Below are 21,574 nucleotides of genomic sequence, written 5' to 3' on the forward strand. Positions count from 1 at the left end.
TTTTGTTGCCGCAAGCGAATGGGTGTTTGTATCATGAGATTTACACAACACACTACCACTTTGGAGATGCAAAATATTTATTGTGAAACAAAGACAAAAACAACTTGAGCGTGCATAACTATTCACCCCCCCAAAGTCAATACTTTGTAGAGACACCTTTTGCAGCAATTACAGCTGCAAGTCTCTTGGGGTATATCTCTATAAGCTTGGCACATCTAGCCACTGGGATTTTTGCCCGTTCTTCAAGGCAAAATTGCTCCAGCTCCTTCAAGTTGGATGGGTTCCACTGGTGTACAGCAGCCTTTGTCATACCACAGATTCTCAATTGGATTGTCTGGGCTTTGACTAGGCCATTCCAAGACATCTAAATGTTTTCCCTTAAACCACTCAAGTGTTGCTTTAGCAGTATGCTTAGGGCCATTGTCCTGCTTGAAGGTGAACCTCTGTCCCAGTCTCAAATCTCTGGAAGACTGAAACAGGTTTCCCTTAAGAATTTCCCTGTATTTAGCACCATCCATCATTACGTCAATTCTGACCAGTTTCCCAGTCCCTGCTGATGAAAAACATCCCTACAGCATGATGCTGCCACCACCATGGTGTTCTTGGGGTGATGAGAGGTGTTGGGTTTGAGCCAGTCATAGCGCTTTCCTTGATGGCCAAAAAGCTCAATTTCAGTCTCATCTGACCAGAGTACCTTCTTCCATATGTTTGGGGAGTCTCCCACATGCCTTTTGGTGAACACCAAATGTGTTTGCATATTTTTTCTTTAAGCAATGGCTTTTTTTCTGGCCACTCCCATGAAGTGGGGCGGCAGGTAGCCTAGTGGTTAGAGCGTTGGACTAGTAACAAAAAGGTTGCAAGATCAAATCTCCGAGCTGACAAAATCTGCCGTTCTGCCCCTGAACAAGGCAGTTAACCCCACTGTTCCTAGGCCGTCACTGAAAATAAGAAATTGTTCTTAACTGACTTATCTAGACTTATCTACCAATTTGGACTATTTTGTGTATGTCCATTACATGAAATCCAAATAAAAATCAATTTAAACTACAGATTGTAATGCAACAAAATAGGAAAGATTGCAAGGGGGTGAATACTTTTGCAAGGAACTGTATCAGACTCAAGTTATAAATGCTGGTGAACACGCAAATACATTTAGTTTTTAAAGAAAATCACAAAAGTAGTGCACTGGGCCTTTACTCGTCCTGTATTAGAGGATCAAAATAGACATCTTCAGCACAGGTACTTTTTTTGCCAGATCGCAGCACCCCCTCCCCAAACGACTTCTCGCGGCGCATGAACTTCAATAAAAAACGCGCCTCTAGCAAGGTAAGTGCGCAGGTTTCTTTTTTCTTATGTTATCTCATTGTTACCATTCACCTGCAACATGATAGCTCAGCTGTGCGAGTGCCTTTTTGAATTATGGAATGACTTGAAAATGGGTTGGTAGATTATTAATTTCATGGCAGTTATTTTAGGTGTTAATTTGAGGCAAAACTGTTCAACATGTCCGTGCAAAACATAGAGCGTTATCATTTTCCAGTCTCTGGTTCCCCACTAGATGGAGTTGCCCTACATTTTCTTTAAACTGAAGGGACTCGCTTCCGCAATCCGCATGCAAGCACTAACACAAACCTAATGTCAAGTGGAAGCATTGTAGCAACGATTTTTTTTTGCACAGCAGGTGCCTGTCCGAAGAAAATATTTAATATTGGGATAGTAGTGACAGGTCGGCAGCAGCATTCTGAAGCTTTTCTCCTGTACAGCAATAACAAACTCGAGCTATATTTTATAACAAAAGCAAGGTAGGCTAATGGTATGTTTCACTGTGAGGTCTTTGCCTCTGTTTGGCTACATTGTTGACCTTCAGGATGGACCTAAAAGAAAAGACAGCTGCCATATTGAAGCAATATGAAGTCGGGAGCAGATTCTCGTACTTGCCGGTCCTGCCCAAAGCCTCGGTGTTGATACCGCTGTTTGTGAGGGACGGAGAGGTCCACATGCTGATGACTCTACGCTCCCAAGAGGTCAGTAATATGGCTCTCCCTTACTCCTTAGTTTAACTAGTTTACCTGAACTATTATGTCATCGATTCTTAGGCCTACAGTTTTGCCATTGAACATACAAAATTGTGTTAGGAACATTGAAACCATTAATACAAAAGTAAAGTATGACAGTGTTGCATCCAAATGTGTGAAATTGTCCACTGTATTTATAAACATAGCCTTTGATATTTGTGCATGCGTGAATGTGCATGTGCACTGCACGGTGTGCAAATATAGCACATTGGGATGTGTGAAATTTACTCTTCAGTTGTAATGAGTCGCTCTTTTTGAACGGATCTTTTTGGTGAACGAATCGCATCGATGAGAGAGCCGTTCATTTGGCTCCCTGATAAGCATACTGCTGGTACTGCTTTTTGAGATCATAACAACGTTTTTCTCCTGCTAAATTACAAAATTATAATCTAAAGAGTGAATCCTTCCAGAAGAAGCAATAAATAGTGGAAAGAGAGTGTCAATCTAGTCCACGCTGATTTCTTTTCTTCAGTGCAGGCCATCCAAATAATTTGGCCAGGTAAATGTTTTTATTTGAACGTGCATTTCAAGATCTGACACAATGGTAGCCAACCTTTTGGGCTTTACATTAGAGATTAGCAACATTTTCATGGTTCTAGGTTTATTTTTAAGCATTTTGAATGAAGATTTGTTTTTTGAGCCAAATTAGCCGGCTCAACGAAATTACTTAATGCCCATCAACTCAGCTTGAAGTGTCCCCATTTGCACTAGCGAATAGCTAGCTTTTCATGTGGTGCGTACTGGTAAGAATCTTATAAAATAATATTTGCCACATTATTTGCCATATTTGTTATTTGCCACGTTTCGTAAACCGGTGTAGACTGGCAGTGAAATGCTTACTTACGGCCTTTCCCAGCCTAGCAGAGAAATGAAAATAGAAAAGTAAAACAGGTAATAATAAATACACAATGAGTAACGATAACTTGGCAATACACAGGGTACCAGTACCGAGTCGATGTGCAGGGGGACAAGGTAATTGAGGTAGATATGTACATATAACTAGGTATAAAGTGTCAGATAATAAACAGTAGCATGTGATGAGTAAAAAAAATTGGTTAACCAAATAGCTACCTGGACAAACTATTTAGCAGTCATATGGCTTGGGGTAGAAGCTGTTCAGGGTAGCAGAGAGAACCGTCTATGACTTAGGTGGCAGAAGTTAGAAACATTTTAGGGCCTTCCTCTGACACTGCCTGATATAGAGGTCCTGGATGACAGGGAGCTCGTCCCCAGTGTTGTCCATGGCCGTACGCACTACCCTCTAGCGCCTTGCGGTCAGATGCCAAGCAGTTGCCATACCAAGCGGTGATGCAGCCAGTCAAGATGCTCTCAATGGTGCAGCTGTAGAACTTTTTTAGGAAATATTTTCTGCCCCCTGAGGTGGTAGAGGCATTGTCGTGCCCTCTTCACAACTTTGTTGGCATGTGTGGACCATGATAGTTCTTTAGTGATGTGGACATCGAAGAGATTGAAGCTTTCGACCCACTCCACTACAGCCCCCTCGACGTGAATGGAGGGCTCGCCTCTCCGTTTCCTGTAGCCCACGATCACCTCCTCCCTATAGGTTGTCTCATTGTTGTCATTGATCAGTCCTACCACCATTGTGTTGTCTGCAAACTTAATGAGGGTGTTGGAGTCGTGCGTGAACAAGAAGTACAGAAGGTGACTAAGCACGCACCCCTGAAGTGCTCCCGTGTTGAGGGTCAGCATGGCGGATGTGTTGTTGCCTACGTGATGTCCTTTACACAAGAAAACAAAATGGAATGTTGTAGAACTCATTCTTTGTCTCTCTCTGTGCTGCAGCTGAGGACCAACGCAGGTGAGGTGTGTTTCCCAGGTGGTAAGAGGGACCCGAGGGACAGGGATGATGTGGACACGGCTCTGAGAGAGGCAGAGGAGGAGATAGGCCTTCCTCCTGACCAGGTGGATGTGGTCTGCACACTCTTCCCCATTATGAACAAGGTACACATGGGGAGAGGTTGCTTTTACATGAACAAAGATAAAATGTTTCAAAGCTGATGATTTCTCAACACCCCCACTATCATGGTGTAACAGGATTCAACAGGATTCTGGTCCTGGAGAACTATAAAAAATATTTTAACTGCTGATGGCATAATTGGCTGAATCAGGTGTTTTATTGAATCGGGTTGGATAAAAATCCTGCACTCCAAGTAACTCCATGACCGAAGTTGGAGAACCCTGCTCGGTATAGTACAGTATATTTTGGAATTAGATATTGCCAATAGATTACAGGTCATACTTCTAGTCAGAGATATTCATACTTTCTCCTCTCCCCTCTCTTCCACATCTTTTCTCTTCTCCCCTTCATTCCCCTCGCCCCTCTTCTCTCTCGCTCTGTAGAGTGGTCTGTTGGTGACTCCAGTGGTGGGGTTCATTGAGGCCTCATTCTCTCCTCGCCCAAACCCAGCCGAGGTCAGCGCTGTGTTCACTGTCCCTCTGGAGTTCTTCACTAGAGAGATAGACCACTCATCCTACAGCGCGACTGGAATTGCTGGCTTGCTCCATAGTTTCCAGTTTCCGGACCCTGAATCAGGCAGCCACTATCAGATATGGGGTCTGACTGCCATTTTGGCTATACTGGTCTCTGTCCTAGCCCTCAGAAAAAAGCCTGAGTTTGAAACTGGTTTTGATTCTGATGACCCGGTATCTTTCTTCCAACACAATCTGAACAAGAGGATCAGTAAACTATGACATGTGTCAATGTTTTTTAAATATTTTAACCAGATAATTATATAATGCAATGCAATGATGGTGAGAACATATTTTTCCCTAAAATGTTGTAAATGTAATTGTTCTGCCAACTGTAAAAGTGGAATCATGTGCAATACCTATATTCTTTACAAAAATTGATATTTAAAAAAACTTTGTAATTTGTGAATATTTTATATTGGTGACAATAAAAAAAAAAAGAAGTATACTATTAAAGTTTGAATAGGTAAATGCATCCAGTTGAGTTCATAAATGTAACATGTGTGAGAGGAGAGTGGGCAGTGGCCTGTTTAGAGCTATGTGGAAGGACACGACTGAGTTTTTACCTGGACCAGGGCCTGTATTCACAAAGAATCTCAGCGTAGGAGTGCTGATATATAATCAGTTTAGCCTCTCAGATCGTAATGAATCATATTGGACTAGATGACTGATAGGGGGCGCTGTGTTGAAGCCACCATGCCTCCATCTTGGCACACATTTCTGAAGCTATAGAAATGCATTTATTGTCTATAATCGTTTTTGCCACATGTATTATATTATAGACACATTAATGCATACCTTTAAATTATATTTGAGCCACAAATAAAACATTAAAACATTTTCCTTAAAGTATTTTTTTTTTAGGTTACTAATGTTGCTGTCCCTACTTCAACAACATAACAATACTTAATTTTGTCCTCAACATTTTTTATTTAAATATTGTAGAACTCTCGATGGCCAATACATAGCATCAGCAATCCAGGGTTTATTTTCATCATTGGTTCTAACCTAAAGCAGAGGACAGGCAAGACAGGAGCTTCAACTGAAACAGACCAATGTAGAAATAATACACTGCTGTATATGCAATATGAGTTCAGTGAATATAGTTTTAAATTCCCTGAAACGATATCTACAATAATTCCTCTAAAATTGCACATGACCTACATGATCACACCTTCATAGCTAGATATCCAATCCCAGCTCTGACTTCAGCTCCACCTCCTACAGAGTCAGGATCTTATTTAACTATGCTAGGATCCATTTTGAGGAAATGAACATGATCAAAACATTTGAGTGGACTGGTTAAAGTAAGTGGATTGTGATTATGTTTATAACACAGACAGAAGGGCTATTGTCAATGTAATTCATGATGTTAGATAGCAGCTACTACAACTCACCAGCTGTAATGATAACGAAACCGAAGGTTACTGAAATAGAATAACATATCTATCTCTATAAAGTGCCTCTATAGCTAGGTTTCCATCCAATTGCCTACAGATTTCATATGAATATTCAAAAATCCTACCAAACTGACTTGTTGCAGGTGTTTCCACCGTAATGAATTGTCGTGGATAAAAATCAGGGCGTGATGACAGTGCACACAAAATGTAATTTTTTGCTTAAGTTTTCATGTACCGAATAAAAATCAAAAATTGAATGTGTAAAGAGCGTCAATTCACTAAACTGCGGTAGTGTATGGCAACTGATTTGTCATGAAAATCCATAAAACAATTGTATTTATGTTCGCTATGTAGCCCTTGTGAATTATTTAAATATTTTTCAATTTATTTGTCATATGGGAGCCACCATACCTGCCTGCGCTAAACAGTTATGTTCTAACTCATGAACTGAGGATAGTTGTAGCTAGCACACCTGAGAAGTTTATAAAGAATTTCGCTAGTCTTGTTCGTCTACATAACAGTATTCTCTCTTGAAATCGGAGTTCTTCGAGTTTCCCAGCCGGAGCCTGTCTGCCTACGATCGACATCAACACAGGTAGGCTACAATGGTTTTAAAATATGTAGCATATTTAACTGATAAACCTTAGCTTACAGCCCAATACAATTTAGCTGCGTCCGAATACTCATACTAACGAACTAATTGTGACGTGAATTGAGTATATAGTATGCTTATTGGTCATAGTATGGATATTGTTAGTATGCCAAAAGTTCCCGGATGTAGTACTAAATTGGCCAAAACACAAAATATACATGCAGTGGACCCTATTTTCGTGATTTTTAGGGCCCATAATGCAATTCTACAGAAATTAGGAAAATATGCAGCCGAGGTCCGAGGCATGTTGAGGTTTCCAGGGTTAGAGTAGTGCAGAAGTTGTCATATGTTGAGGCAGTGAAGAAAGTAGAGGAAAATGGGTCAAGGGGGAGGGATCCTGAGAGGAGTGAGTGAGTAGAAGATCTGTACCAGTACAGAGGGATAGGCCAACAAGTGATGTTTCAGTGAGATTTAATATTTAGGAATGGTTATCAACTGTACTGCAGAGATGGAACGTAAGTCGCAGAAAATTGAGGTTGTGGTAGCAGCTGCAGAGGTATTTTTGTTGTTAGACTTGACATCAGAAGAGTTACAGGGTGTGTTAAGTGATGGTGTCCCATCCTTTCAGGTTGTTGGCCTGAGGTAGGACTAAATTGATTTAAATAGTGGAGTAGTGTGGTGTTATTTTATACATTTATTTTTTTGTGAGCTGTGTTAGATGTTTTTTGTTGTTTTTTTTCAAGCAAAGTGTAAGGGAGTTGTACTCCAGTCTAGAAGGTGGCGGTCGGTAATGCAACATTTATTGGATGCCAACCGCTATTAGACCTAATCGAAGAAGAAGCCGAAGTCCGATTTAACTAATTATTACAAATGTTAAGAAAATGTTGAGCAATGTAATAAACTAATGAGGGGTGGCAGGTAGCCTAGTGGTTAGAGCATTGGGCCAGTAATCTAAAGGTTGCTGGATCGAATCCCCGAGCTGACAAGGGAAAAATCTGTCGTTCTGCCCCTGAACAAGGCAGTTAACCCACTGTTTCTCGGTAGGTGTCATTGTATAAATAAGAATTTGTTATTAACTGACTTAAATACTTTTCAAATAAGTTACTTTACATGTTATGTTGGCTGACAATTTTTTTGCTACGCTATCCTTACGAACCGCATATAGCATTACAGCAGTATGTACCGGTAATATGTTACCTAACGTTAGTTGGCTACTAATTAATACATCGAACTTGCCAGGCAGTATAATAACTAACTACCCAACGTTTATTGACTTGATTATTCACATCATTCAACTAAGTGGTTTAGTTGTTGTGCGTTTCAATTGACATTGTTTATTCTGGTTATCTAACGTTACTCCGATTAGAGCACTCTTACGCAGAATAACTGATGAATTTATCAACGCTCAACACCCATTGAACATGGACGGTTTCAGTAAACGTTGGCAAAAAAAGCGTAATTAAATTGTTGCCAGCAGCACAGTTACAGTTACGCTCTGGATAACATGAAAACAGCCTAACCAACTCTGCTACGGTGAGTAAAATAGTCAGAGAGGTGTTCTCTCGTTTGTGTCTGGAAGTAGCTAGCCACCGTTAGCCAGTTAGCTTGGGTGCTTTACTGCCATTGACCGCTTTGATCAACCCTACTCCTCGGCCGTTTGTAAATTCAATCTGTCAACGCTCTGGCACTCCAGATTGAATTTACTAACACACCCGAAATCGTAAAATGTGTAGCTAGTCATTTGTTATGCTAACAAGCAACTTCCGGTAGACAGGCGAAGCTCTAGTACGCTCAACTGCAACGATACTTTTCGTTACAGTATACTAAAATGAACTTGTAGGTTAGTATGGTTATTCGAACACAACTTATACCTTTAGTCTACTTAGCATAAGGACGATCATAACAATTCCTCTAATTCATTATCTACAAACAACCCACGAAATTGATCTGCTTTTTCCCCCAGAATTTCTCTACATAGACGCGAGACAAATTGACTTAAATTCTAATTTGATGCGCTATGATGTTGACGCTCAAGGCTCATCCGTTGTCTCTCGTTCACCCCCTTGCATTAATTCCAGCGTGGTCACCCGCATAAAAAAATGAAAAGCTTTTCTTTTGATTTAACTACCTGCTTTCCAGAGTCGTAGTGGGAGAACTACACCATATCATCGCGTGACTCCCAAGTTGACTGTTTTGCCTATTATATCATTATTTGCGCAGTGATGCGTTTCCACCGCCATTTCTCCAATAATACATTTTACCTACGGTGCAAATTATCTGTAGGCATTTATAAAATTGTACCGAAACGTCCTGTTTCCATCACAACTGTAGTGATGTTTTAATTTTTTATATGGTATCTCTTGGTTTATGTGTGTGTAACGGATGTGAAATGGCTAGCTAGTTAGCGGGTACGCGCTAGTAGCGTTTCAATCAGTTACGTCACTTGCTCTGAAACCTAGATGTAGTGTTGCCCCTTGCTTTACAAGGGCCGTGGCCTTTGTGGAGCGATGGGTAACTATGCTTCGTGGGCGACCGTTGTTGATGTGTGCAGAGGGTCCCTGGTTCGCGCCCGTGTCGGGGCGAGGGGACACACGTAAAGCTATACTGTTACATGTGACACTTAATTATGTGCATTTCATTAAAATAAAGTTTTGCATTACTGCTAAACTAATTTGATGAATTGCTTTGGTGTGTTTCATCCAGGCTGTGTCATTTTATGTTTGCAGTGGTGTAAAGTACTTAACGTAGTTTTACTTAAAGTACTACTTAAGTCGTTTTTTGGGGGTATTTGTTCTTATTTATATTTTTGACAAATTTTACTTCACTACATTCCTAAAGAAAATAATGTACTTTTTACTCCATACATTTAGCTGACACCCAAAAGTACTTGTTACATTTTGAATGCTTAGCAGGACAGGAAAATTGTCAAATTCAAGCACTTATCACGATAACATCCATGGTCATCCCTACTGCCTCTGATCTGGCGGACTAACTAAACACAAATGATTGTTTCTAAATTATTTCTGAGTGTTGGTGTACCCCTGGCTATCCGTAAATTTAAATAACAAGACAATTGTGCCATCTGGTTTGTTTAATATAAGGAATTTTAAATGATTTATACTTGTACTTTTGATACTTAAGTATATTTCAGCAATTACATTTACTTTTGATACTTAAGTATATTTAAAACCAAATACTTTTACTCAAGTAATATTTTACTGGTTAACTTTTTTACTTCAGTCATTTTCTATTAAGGAATCATTACTTTTACTTAAGTATGACAAATGAGTACTTTTTCCACCACTGGTTGTTTGTTTCACCAAAGTATTAGGGTGTGTCAGCGTCAGTACAGTATATGGTGTTTGTGTGTTCTCAGCTCTGCTTCACTGGGTCAAGTTCTAATCCTGGATTCCCCTGGTCTGCCCCTGAGGAGGGGGCCACTGACTCTGAAATGAGTCTCCCTGAACCTAACATTCAAACAGATGCTAGGAGGTAAAAGGAGAGATATTGTGTTCTCCCCCCTCTCTTTCCCTCTGTATGTGTTTTTGTGTGAAGGAGGAATACCCATAAATAATGTTAACTTAATTACCAATATTACAAAAACACATTACACTATTAATTGTAAGAAGAAATGGCTAGGGATTCAATGTCAGTCCACATTGTGTTCAGCAGCCCACTACGTCAGGAGAGACCAGGGTCTCCTGTACCTGGCTGTGTATTTATGAAGAGTGATGGGTCAATGGGACACCTAATCAACGTGAGAGAGGCTGCCCTCTCAACTGTTCAAAGGTGCTAACTAGTAGTCACTTTTTCTTTGTATTTCCTGTTCTTTCACTTTTTTAAAGGGATTTGGTTGATGTGGCTTAAACAACATTTTACCCTTGTCTTCCCTCTTTATTTATGATCTAGATAAAATATTTCTATGATATTGTATAACGGTAGCCTGAAATCCAAAACCTGTTTTGCTAACATTCCATGTCATGCCAAACATTTGGCGTCGCAAGGAGTGTAATGATAACTCAAACAGACTGGTACAATAGGCTGTTATATTCCAAATCATTTGAAAATGGCAATGTGCATTTTTACAGGGTTTGTCAGGAGAGACCAAACTCACCTGTGCCCAGCTGTGTGTCTCTATGAAGAGTGATGGGTCCATGGGACAGCCAATCAACTTCAGAGAGGATACCGTCTCTACAGAACAAAGGTAAAGCATCTAGTGGTGTCTTATTACTTTTCTTTTTGGGGGCTGGGGGTGGAGTGCGATTTGACTACATTGATCATTTTCTCTCCCTACTTTCAATGATTTACTCAGTGTTGGGGTCGTTACTGTTAGGGTTTGTTCCTTACGTCCTTCTTTGTCAATCATTGGTTCATTGGGGAAATTAGCATTATGACAGTATCTTTAATTAAATCATTCAAAAATCTTTATTAATGCAATTGCAGACAGAAGTTGACAAACAGGAACATAGCATGCATGTTTCTGAGTAAGTTCTGCATCAATCAAAAGGTCTCAAGTTGTTTTATTAAACCGAAGTCCCGCCTTAGTGATGTCACTGACTATGTCATTACCTTTTTACTCCTGAGACCAAAACCCTGCATCCAAAGCTATACAAACATAGAGTTTCAGTGTTTATCTAAAAGCTAGACAATAAATGTCCCCTCCCCAAAGTAGATTTATTGTGGAATGTCTGAGTAGTCTCTTATCTCCCACACTCCCCTGCAGAGTTCTGTCTCAGTCACACATTATAATAGAGAGAAAGAGCAAACAATTGTGGAACAATTCTAAAACTATATAATGAATATATATATTAATCTGTAGTCTAGGACCCTATAAATGTAAGGATGGAGGGGTCTTATAACCCCTCCCCTTCTATTAATATAACATAAGCATAATCAATTATTCTAATACATCAAACATTTGTACAGCCCCAAATCATGACCCCCTAGGTGAATCCTGACATTTCCCCCTTTGAGACTAATTAGTCTCACAGCTTCAATCATAATATTCTCCTCTGAAATCAAATAGATTAGGCAAATCCCCCGGATCCATTTGATCCCAGGGATGGCCTTCTAAAGAGTGAAACAACTCCTGGGGTTCCTGGAATGCTGTTGGGGGTGAATCTGGCTATACTCCCATTCCTCTTGTGTCCTGGGAAGAACCACAGAGTTAAATAAACAATGGGGTTAAGAGAAATTAGAAATGCACCAGTATCACCAGTAGCACCAGTATTCAGCACTATTTGTATCAGATTCCACCAACACCATCATTCCAGCATGTTAAGGAGCAGTTAGTCATTTTCTTACAAATATAAACAGTAACCAAAATCACCAAACCTCCCACTAGTATAGGAATAAACAGAGTCAACCTAACTTTTCCCATCACATTTACAAATTTAGCATTAAACCAGTCACCAATTTGGTCAAAAACAGATTTTTCAGATTTTGAGAGTTTTACTAAGATCAGCAATCTTATCAATAATTGCAGTCATATTCTCAGAGGAGTCGGGGAGGAGCATAACACAATTTTCAGGATCAATAATACCTAGTATGTTACAGTGTCCTCCTTCCTTCGCCAAAAGATCATCTAAAGCCAACTCATGGCGGCTGATGACTGCTTTCAGATTTTGGACATCTAATGAGAGTTGGCTAAATCCTTGGATTGTTATATTCATATGGGCCTATAAAGAATAGGTTAAATTGTTTACCCACTTTCCTAGGACAGCCACACCCCAGGAGGGTATGATTGACATACCATAAATCTCACCCGGGTGTAGGACATGACCATAGGCTTCCTGATTGTCTGGGATGAATCGTTTGGCACGCTGCAGTACCCCAGAGTTGGTTTGACCTGTTTCATTGAAAGGATCGGTGACTGGCATTCTTTAACATGTACATTTCTGTTCTACTCAAATAACAACATCCCCCCCCATCCGGGAGGTAAAGTGAGATACACCTTATCACTGCATACTCACATTCATTCAAAAAGTGCTCCCATGCCTTCCTCTATCCTGGAAAGGTTTACACATGTCACCTGTTACTGAAGTCTAACACACTAAAATCCCCTTTATCATAGGAGAAACTATCACTATACTCTTCTTTCAGTTGACCCATATATTCATGACAAGCTCTAGTATCTCTCATATCTTCCCTCTACCACATTAGGTAAGTTTGCTCCCTTCTTGTGACCACCCCAACATACATGTGTCCCATAATCCCCAAATGTTCAACAGTCTTTCTAGCCAAGCACTTTATTATACATAAGTCAAAAGCAAAACACAGTAGTCCTACCAGGAGCGGAACAATCATGGCAGACCTGGACATTATTACCTTATCAATCACGTTTCCAAATACACCATTAAACCAGTGTCCAATTTGGTTAAAGATGGTGTTGTCAGCTTTTCCCAGAGTACCTCCTAATTTAGCCAGGTCATTAATAATAGCTGTCATGTTGTCAGAGGAGTCAGGAAGCAACATGACACAGTAATCCTAATCGTTTATTCCAAGGGACCTGTAGGCCCCTCTGTCTTTAGCCAATATGTGCCATTTCGTCTCTGGTCACTACTGCCTTCGAATTCTGCACATTTAGTGACAACTGAGTAAAACCCTGTTTTATCAAATTAGTAAGGACCTGCATGGAGTATGTCAAATTATTACTCCATTTACCCATTGCTACAACTTCCCATGCTGCTTCCTTCCCCCTTTGACCAACATCAGAATAGTATAATTGCTTTTTCTTTGTCAAGCCCTAGTTTTGTTCCTTTTCATAAAATGGGGTAATGTACATCCAAGATCATTCTTTCCAATTGGTACTGCCTGGGTTCCCCACAGAAATGCTGTGGAGGTGGGTTTCTGGAAAATCATTACCCATGTGCCAGATGTGTTCCCCATCCGCTGTAATCCTATGTATGTCACTGTTTTCACCCATTTATTATTCTCCACATCCCCGTCCACAAAGGGAACGGGTAGATTTGGAGAGAAACAAATACCCTGCATGTGTTTTTCCATGGTTGCGATTTTCTTGTTTCACAACCATAGTGTGTGCATGATGGTTTCCTCGACATCTGATGACTCTTCAGGTTCTGTAGCTGAACCCTCTGTTGGTTCTTCTGGCCTTTGGTCTGGGCCCTCTGCTCCTGTCCTTTGACTCTGACCTTTTTCCTCCTTCAGATGTTCTCTGGGCCCTGCTCTCCCTCCCTCCAGTTGCTCTTCCATGACTCCCACTATGGGAGATATTATGCCAGCCGGACCTCTCCTCTACCCGTAGGGCTGTTGGTGTTATCATGGTTACCTGGAACAGACCCATCTATCATGGTTGGTTTCATTTTCGCTTTTGGACCCTGAGTTTCACCCCTTCTCCAACGTTTATGGGTAGCTCGTCAGGGTCTTCACCTGGGATTGGTTCTGCTGCTTTCCTAGTGTGAGTGGAGAAAACGTACAACAGAAGTTAGTGTGACCATCTTGAGTACATAAAGAAACTATCTCAGTTGTGTCTATCTGTCGGTCAGTTATAGGTCTCACCCCTGGGGTGTTCATTGGTCGTCTTGTTAACATTTCATAAGGTGTACACCCAATACCTTTGTTCAGCTGCTGCGCATTTTCATGAGGACAAGAGCTAATCCCTCTACCCATGTTATTCCTGTGGAATGGCATAGTTTGACAAGGGAGCATTTCATGTTCTTATTAGCCCTCAGTAACTCTCGTTACTCCGCGGTTGATAGATGTACACAAACTTCTGGTCAACACCCATCATTTTGGCCATTTGGGTAACCACATCTCCTATGAGATGGGTCCCATTGTCTGCAGACAAACCTCAGGTATTCCGAACCTGAGTATAATTTTCCTAACTAGCAATTTTGCAACTGTTCGCGCAATGCAGTTGGATGGTTTTACCCACCTGGTAAACCTATCAATTATCTCCAGGCAGTATCTCTTTCTTTTCGCTCTATCATGTCTATAAAATCCATAGCTATGTTGACAAAAGATCCTTTTGGAGTGGGGAACTTCCCTGGTTGCAGTGAAGTTCCCTTGTCTATATTATATAACAAACATGTAGGACAACGATAAATGAACTGCTTTACGTACTGATTCCAATTCAAATTTTCAAACATTCTCCTCCAGCTGTGTGTCTTTGAAGAGTGATGGGTCCATGGGACAACCAATCAACTTCAGAGAAGGAGACAGGTTAGAACGTTCTAGCTATACTAAAATATTAACTTATATCTGGCTCTCTTTTTCTCATTAACTTTTTTGGTTTAAAAGCTCATTACACTCTTTCAATATATTAGTATTTTTGTAATGTAAACATTTTAGACCAGGGATCGTCAACCACATTCAGCCGCAGGACGTTTTTTTTTTTTTCTTGAGCGAATGGTCAGGAGGCCAAAAGATCATTACAAATCATTTGTACACTGCAAATTGACAGCAAGAAGCCCAAACTGATATAAAATGTGTATACCTTGCTAACATTTGTATACGATCACATATATCCCTATTGTGCATGGGAATACTTTGGAACAAATCAAATCAATTGGGGAACCCCACCTGTTGGCGAACCCTGTTTTAGACTGTTTAGGTGTAAGCTCTCTCCATCTATTCACCGCCTATCTCACATTATGTCCACAGAGAATGATCAGTCTACCCAGAGTCAGCTAACAGACCTCTCCTCCATATTCAAGTTATACTGCAATTGATATTACCATTGAACATCTAGACATATTGCAGATTGCACCTTATTCAAGGTTTTAACTTTATTCCTTTAATTCCAGTTGCTTGAGCAACATATCATCAGTTTTGTGAAAAGTGAGCTGAAGAGGTAGAAGAGGCTTCTGACTCCAGATTACCCAGAAAGCTTTGACAGTCAGGAGGAAGATCAGGAAGTGGTGGATGCTGAACATCAGGAGAGCAGTGCCAGAGCGGAGACTCTGAATATCACACTGCACATCCTGAGGAACATGAACCAGAAGGAACTTGCTGATACACTTGAGAAATGTAAGAGCTCTGCCAAACACTCAATTGTTGATCACAGTCCTATTTGTTTTTCATATCAATCATCATTTACAAATAGTATGTGATTTAATGATATCTTAAACATCCTTGCATTTCCATTCAGACGAGCGTCATGATAGGTGCCAACATAAGCTCAAATTCAACCTGAGAAAAAAGTGTGAGCGTGTCGTTGAAGGAATTGCTAAGCAGGGGAATCCTACAATCTAAAATAGGATCTACACAGAGCTCTACATCACAGAGGGCGGAAGTGGAGAAGTCAACCAAGAACATGCGGTGAGATGGATTGAGACAGCATCCAGGAGACCAGTAGAGCAAGAGATGCAACGACATCTTCAAAAACTTACCTGGACAAGACAAACCTATCAGATCTGTGCTGACAAAGGGAGTCGCTGGCACTGGAAAAACAAATCAGCAAATCAGGACACCCACTTCATATTTCCTCTTACTTTCCGGGAGCTGAATTTGATGAAGGAAGAAAAACACAGTTTGATGGACCTCGTCAATAATCTTTTCATGGAGACAAAAGAATCAGGAATGTCCATCTCTGACAAGTACAATGCTTTGTTTGTCTTGGACGGTTTGGATGAGTGGCGACTCCCTCTAGACTTCCAGAACAATGAGAGCTGTTTTGATGTCACAGAGTCAACCTCAGTGGACGTGCTTCTAACAAACCTCATCAAGGGGAATCTGCTTCCGTCTGCTCTCTTCTGGATAACCTCCCGACCAGCGGCAGCCAATCAGATCCCTCCTGAGTATGTGGACCAGGTGACAGAGGTACGAGGGTTCAATGACCCACAGAAGGAGGAGTACTTCAGGAAAAGAATCACCGATGTGACCCTGGCCAACAAAATCATCACACACTTGAAGTCATCAAAGAGCCTCCACATCATGTGCCACATACCAGTGTTCTGTTGCATTTCAGCCACTGTTCTACAAAGATTGTTGGCTGCGGCAGAGAGGGGAGAAATCCCCAAAACTCTGTCAAAAATGTACATGCACTTCATAATGTTCCAGATGAAACAGAAGAATCTGAAATATCATGGCGGCAATGTCATTGATCCCCACTGGGATAAAGAGATAATTCTGTCACTGGGAAAACTGGCATATGAGCAGCTGGAAACAGGCAACCTGATCTTCTATGAAGAGGACCTGACAGAGTGTGGCATTGATGTCAGAGAGGCATCTGTGTATTCTGGAGTGTGCACTGAGGTCTTCAGGGAGGAGTTTGGGCTGCATCAAGGGAAGGTTTATTGCTTTGTGCATCTGAGCATCCAGGAATGTCTTGCTGCTTTTTATAGGTTTCTCTCTTTCAACGATGACTTCAACACAACAAAAAACAATCAGCAGTCCATCCCCAAGAATCTGAAGAGGCGAGTCAAAATAATGCCTGCAATTCACTTGTATCAGGATGCAGTGGATAAGACACTACAGAGTGAGAATGGCCACCTGGATCTTTTCCTCCGCTTCCTTCTTGGCCTCTCACTGCCATCAAATCAGACTGTCTTTCGAGGCCTACTAAAATGGACAGGAGGTCGCTCAAAGATTGACATGGAAACAGTTGAGGTCAACAAGAAAACAATTGATTACATCAAGGAGAAGATCTGAGAGAATGCCTCTTCAGAGAAGTGCATCAATCTGTTTCACTGTCTAAATGAGATGAATGACCCAACCCTAGTGCAGGAGATTAAGAGCTACCTGAGCTCAGGAAATGTCTCAGGAGCCAAACTTTCACCTGCACACTGGTCAGCTCTGGCCTTTGTGTTGCTGTATTCAGCAGAGGAGCTGGATGTATTTGACTTGAAGCAATTTAGTGGATCAGATGAGGCTCTTCTGAGGCTGCTGCCAGTGGTTAAGGCATCCAAAACAGCTCTGTAAGTACTGTCCCTGTGTAATGCAAGCAGACATAAGCCAGTCATGCTCCTTCATTCAAATGAATCCTGTCTACCAACATTTCCCAGTTTCATGAGATAGCAAAGCTAGTGGGGATGAATGACTTAAACAAGTTAGGAGTTTTTTTCACTGGACACTTTTGCCATGGAGGAATCAAATTAGTGTGGCAATGTATTGAGTGTAAAGAGTGAAGAGATTTTCTCTCTGCAGCCTGTCAGTCTGTGGAGTCACAGAGGAAGGCTGTGCTTCTCTGGGCTCAGCTCTGAGATCAAACCCCTCTCACCTGAGAGAGCTGGATCTGAGCTACAATAACCCAGGAGACTCAGGAGTGAAGCTGCTCTCTACAATTTGTAAGTCGCTCTGGATAAGAGCGTCTGCTAAATGACTTAAATGTAAATGTACTGTCCTAGAGAATCCAAGTTGTAAACTGGAGACATTAAGGTGGGGTCATTTCTCTGTTTTATATATATATATATATATATATATATATATATATATATATATATATATATATATATATTTGTGTGTGTGTGTGTATATATACAGTGGGGAGAACAAGTATTTGATACACTGCTGATTTTGCAGGTTTTCCTACTTACAAAGCATGTAGAGGTCTGTAATTTTTTATCATAGGTACACTTCAACTGTGAGAGATGGAATTTAAAACAAAAATCCAGAAAATCACATTGTATGATTTTTAAGTAATTAATTTGCATTTTATTGCATGACATAAGTATTTGATCACCTACCAACCAGTAAGAATTCCGGCTCTCACAGAGCTGTTAGTTTTTCTTTAAGAAGCCCTCCTGTTCTCCACTCATTACCTGTATTGTTCAAACTGCACCTGTTTGAACTCGTTACCTGTATAAAAGACACCTGTCCACACACTCAATCAAACAGACTCCAACCTCTCCACAATGGCCAAGACCAGAGAGCTGTGTAAGGACATCAGGGATAAAATTGTAGACCTGCACAAGGCTGGGATGGGCTACAGGACAATAGGCAAGCAGCTTGGTGAGAAGGCAACAACTGTTGCCGCAATTATTAGAAAATGGAAGAAGTTCAAGATGACGGTGAATCACCCTCGGTCTGGGGCTCCATGCAAGATCTCACCTCTTGGGGCATCAATGATCATGAGGAAGGTGAGGGATCAGCCCAGAACTACACGGCAGGACCTGGTCAATGACCTGAAGAGAGCTGGGACCACAGTCTCAAAGAAAACCATTAGTAACACACTACGCCGTCATGGATTAAAATCCTGCAGCGCACGCAAGGTCCCCCTGCTCAAGCCAGCGCATGTCCAGGCCCGTCTGAAGTTTGCCAATGACCATCTGGATGATCCAGAGGAGGAATGGGAGAAGGTCATGTGGTCTGATGAGACAAAAATAGAGCTTTTTGGTCCAAACTCCACTCGCTGTGTTTGGAGGAAGAAGGATGAGTACAACCCCAAGAACACCATCCCAACCCTCTCTGCTCTACTGGATGATCCACGCTGTAAACTGGCAACGCTAAAGTGAGCAGGGAAACTAATTGTAAACATTTCCGTTTTGAATATTGTCCAAAATTATTTTTTTCACTAGATATCATACATTACATAATAAAGATATTTTGCACAAAATACTTTTTATGTAAAAGCCTGTTTTGATATTTTACTATCAGTGTAAAATACATTGTTGATCACTGCCTGCTCATGCCACACACCCACATTAATTAATGAAATGTATGTGTTTCTACAATGACTCAAGCTGATGGATATCATACCATCTCTTTATATCTGCAGACTATCAGACTGGTCTTACAGAGGAAGGATCTACATCTTTGACTTCAGCTCTGAGGTCAAACCCCTCCCACCTGAGAGAGCTGGACCTCAGCCAGAATATACCAATAGACTCAGGAGTGAAGCTGCTCTCTGCTGTACTAGAGGATCCTCGCTGCAAACTGGAGAAATTAAGGTGACTGTTAAGATGACTAGATATAAACCTTTGATACAGTTTCTCTACAGCAAACATTATTGTTGGTGATTTTTATAGACTGACTTGTGCACTGAATTAAGCATTACAACTGAATACTGTTCTTCACAGTGTATTACATGTGAATAGGAGAATTACATAGTTGATAGTCATTATTAATGTATGTAACCAAGATCATATGAATTGAAATAACCCTAAAGTTCTGATATACTACATCATTGTAATCATACCATGTTGATATATCATTAATTCTCTCCACACAGCTTGTTTAACTGTGGAATTAAGGAGGAAGGTTGTGTTGCTTTGGCTTCAGCTCTGAAGTCAAACCCCTCACACCTGAGAGAGCTGGACCTCAGCTGCAATAACCCAGGAGTCTCAGGAGTGAAGCTGCTCTCTGCTGTACTGAAGCATCCACTCTGTCAGCTGGAGATACTGAAGTGAATATTATCAACTAAACATCAATAATGTTCATCTGTTTATTGAAGTGCTATTGCCAACTGTTGAACTTTCACAGAAATACAACTGTATAACTATATCAAGCTTTTCTGTATACATCAGCTTGTTATCAATATGAACATAGTCTGATCATGTTGTGAGTCATGCAGTATCTTTTGTACAGCAGATGAATCACTAATCTACATTCATTACCTCACTAAAGATAATACATACATTATCTGAGTCACTGAATATCATGCCTTGTGAGTTTTAAATAAGATACTTACAGTAGTAAGTTGTATCTCTAGAAATGTACTGTCGCAACTAAACATGAATCTACTTAATGGTGTTTCACACACAGCCGCCCTTACGAAAAAAGATTGCAGTATAACTGCAGTATGCTGCAAATACTGCATCCAAAATACGTTATTTTTTTACTGCAGTAGCTGTGCAGTGTAACTGCACTGTTACTGCACTTTTACTGCAGTTTCAAAACTACAATCTTTTTTGTAAGGGCCATATCAGGCTGTTATGTATGCATCAGCCTGTTATCAACAGTTTGGTTATGAACATTAGTCACAATCAGTCATGCTTTGTGTTCTAAATTAGATGGTTCTGCACATCTCTACGAATGTAAAACAACCTGGTGTTTTGACATAAGCAATGCGTAATAATATGCATCATATTTTCTGCATACTCTGACTATTCTCCACCCATGCTAAACAAATCTCCAACTGCATAGAGTTGTGATAGTGAGGTGCTTCTCTCTTTCTCTGTGCAATCAGAGGAAGGCTTTGCTTCTCTGGCTTCAGCTGTGAAATCAACCCCCTCACGCATGTGGCTGCTGGATCTGAATGGGAATGATCCAGGAGACTCAGGAGTCATTGTTCTCAGCTGTACTGAAGGATCCACAATGAACACTGCCCAAACTGATGTAATGAATTAATCAACCACAACAAAAAATCCATTCATTTTTGGGGTTACAATATAACATACTTGGGCTCCAGCTCGCAGAAGCCATCTCCCATTGCTGTAGTGTGAGGCAGTTTGATGTACAAGTACACCCCCCGGACAGGGCGCTAGTCTATTGCAGGGCCTTACCCCCAATTTATCTCCTTAATGCCGAGTGCCAAGCCTCCGATCTCAGGGTGGACGCTAACCAGCTGTTTACAAATACATACAATCCTTAATGTATAAAATATTCCATTTTAAGATATAAGGATTCAAGAACCCTCAACATGACATTTTCCTCCAACAAAATTATGAAATACAATATTTAAGTGTCAATTGGCTCAGTATGTTGGAAAAGGGTCGACTTTTTTGCAGTTAAATCATTTTCAAATCACTCAACCCCCAAAAATGTATTAATCAATAACTAGCCTAGTAGAAAAGGCATGTCAAAGACCATTTCTGTTTCTCTGCAGTGACTGGCTTGGAAGAACCCCTTCGCTACATCGACCCAGGAGCCTCAGCAGTGATCAAATGAACCTGTTGAAATCGATGGAAATGACATGACTGAAATTCCCCTCTAGTTCAAATATACATTTCTGATGTATCCATTGTAAAACATGTGAAATGTTTAGGATACTTGTGCAGATACTTTGTTAAAATGTAGAACTATTAGGCCTACTTATGTCCCTACATCTTGTATTTGATTTTTTAAAATTAAATACATCAAGTTCAACTAAGATCACTAAATTGAATACATTTTAATAT

The 21,574-nt window shown here is 40.7% G+C and overlaps 2 protein-coding genes across 2 annotated transcripts; both read left to right on the forward strand.

Annotated features, from left to right (window-relative positions):
• The first annotated feature begins 1,567 nt into the window (after positions 1 to 1,567).
• On the forward strand, positions 1,568 to 5,405 carry nudt7 (nudix (nucleoside diphosphate linked moiety X)-type motif 7). Its single transcript, XM_055933641.1, has 3 exons — positions 1,568 to 2,024; positions 3,879 to 4,037; positions 4,437 to 5,405. Exons 1-3 carry the CDS (start codon positions 1,869 to 1,871, stop codon positions 4,785 to 4,787), a joined length of 666 nt encoding a protein of 221 aa, XP_055789616.1. The 5' UTR covers positions 1,568 to 1,868; the 3' UTR covers positions 4,788 to 5,405.
• Positions 4,796 to 21,546, forward strand: LOC129862212 (NLR family CARD domain-containing protein 3-like). The gene is made up of 8 exons (XM_055933639.1): positions 4,796 to 5,872; positions 9,934 to 10,049; positions 10,227 to 10,346; positions 10,646 to 14,738; positions 15,323 to 15,545; positions 15,667 to 18,966; positions 19,234 to 19,405; positions 19,687 to 21,546. The coding sequence occupies exon 6, from the start codon at positions 15,882 to 15,884 to the stop codon at positions 17,166 to 17,168; it is 1,287 nt and encodes a 428-aa protein (XP_055789614.1). The 5' UTR covers positions 4,796 to 5,872; positions 9,934 to 10,049; positions 10,227 to 10,346; positions 10,646 to 14,738; positions 15,323 to 15,545; positions 15,667 to 15,881; the 3' UTR covers positions 17,169 to 18,966; positions 19,234 to 19,405; positions 19,687 to 21,546.
• The last annotated feature ends 28 nt before the right edge of the window (positions 21,547 to 21,574 follow it).

The sequence above is a fragment of the Salvelinus fontinalis genome, chromosome 9 (assembly GCF_029448725.1).
Source record: "Salvelinus fontinalis isolate EN_2023a chromosome 9, ASM2944872v1, whole genome shotgun sequence".
NCBI lineage: Eukaryota > Metazoa > Chordata > Actinopteri > Salmoniformes > Salmonidae > Salvelinus > Salvelinus fontinalis.

Coding starts and splice junctions, on each gene's coding strand:
- nudt7 (XM_055933641.1), top strand. CDS start 1,869: ATGGACCTAAAAGAAAAGACAGCTGCCATATTGAAGCAATATGAAGTC. Junction 2,025..3,878: donor TGACTCTACGCTCCCAAGAG/GTCAGTAATATG, acceptor TCTGTGCTGCAG/CTGAGGACCAACGCAGGTGA. Junction 4,038..4,436: donor TCTTCCCCATTATGAACAAG/GTACACATGGGG, acceptor CTCGCTCTGTAG/AGTGGTCTGTTGGTGACTCC.
- LOC129862212 (XM_055933639.1), top strand. CDS start 15,882: ATGCAACGACATCTTCAAAAACTTACCTGGACAAGACAAACCTATCAG.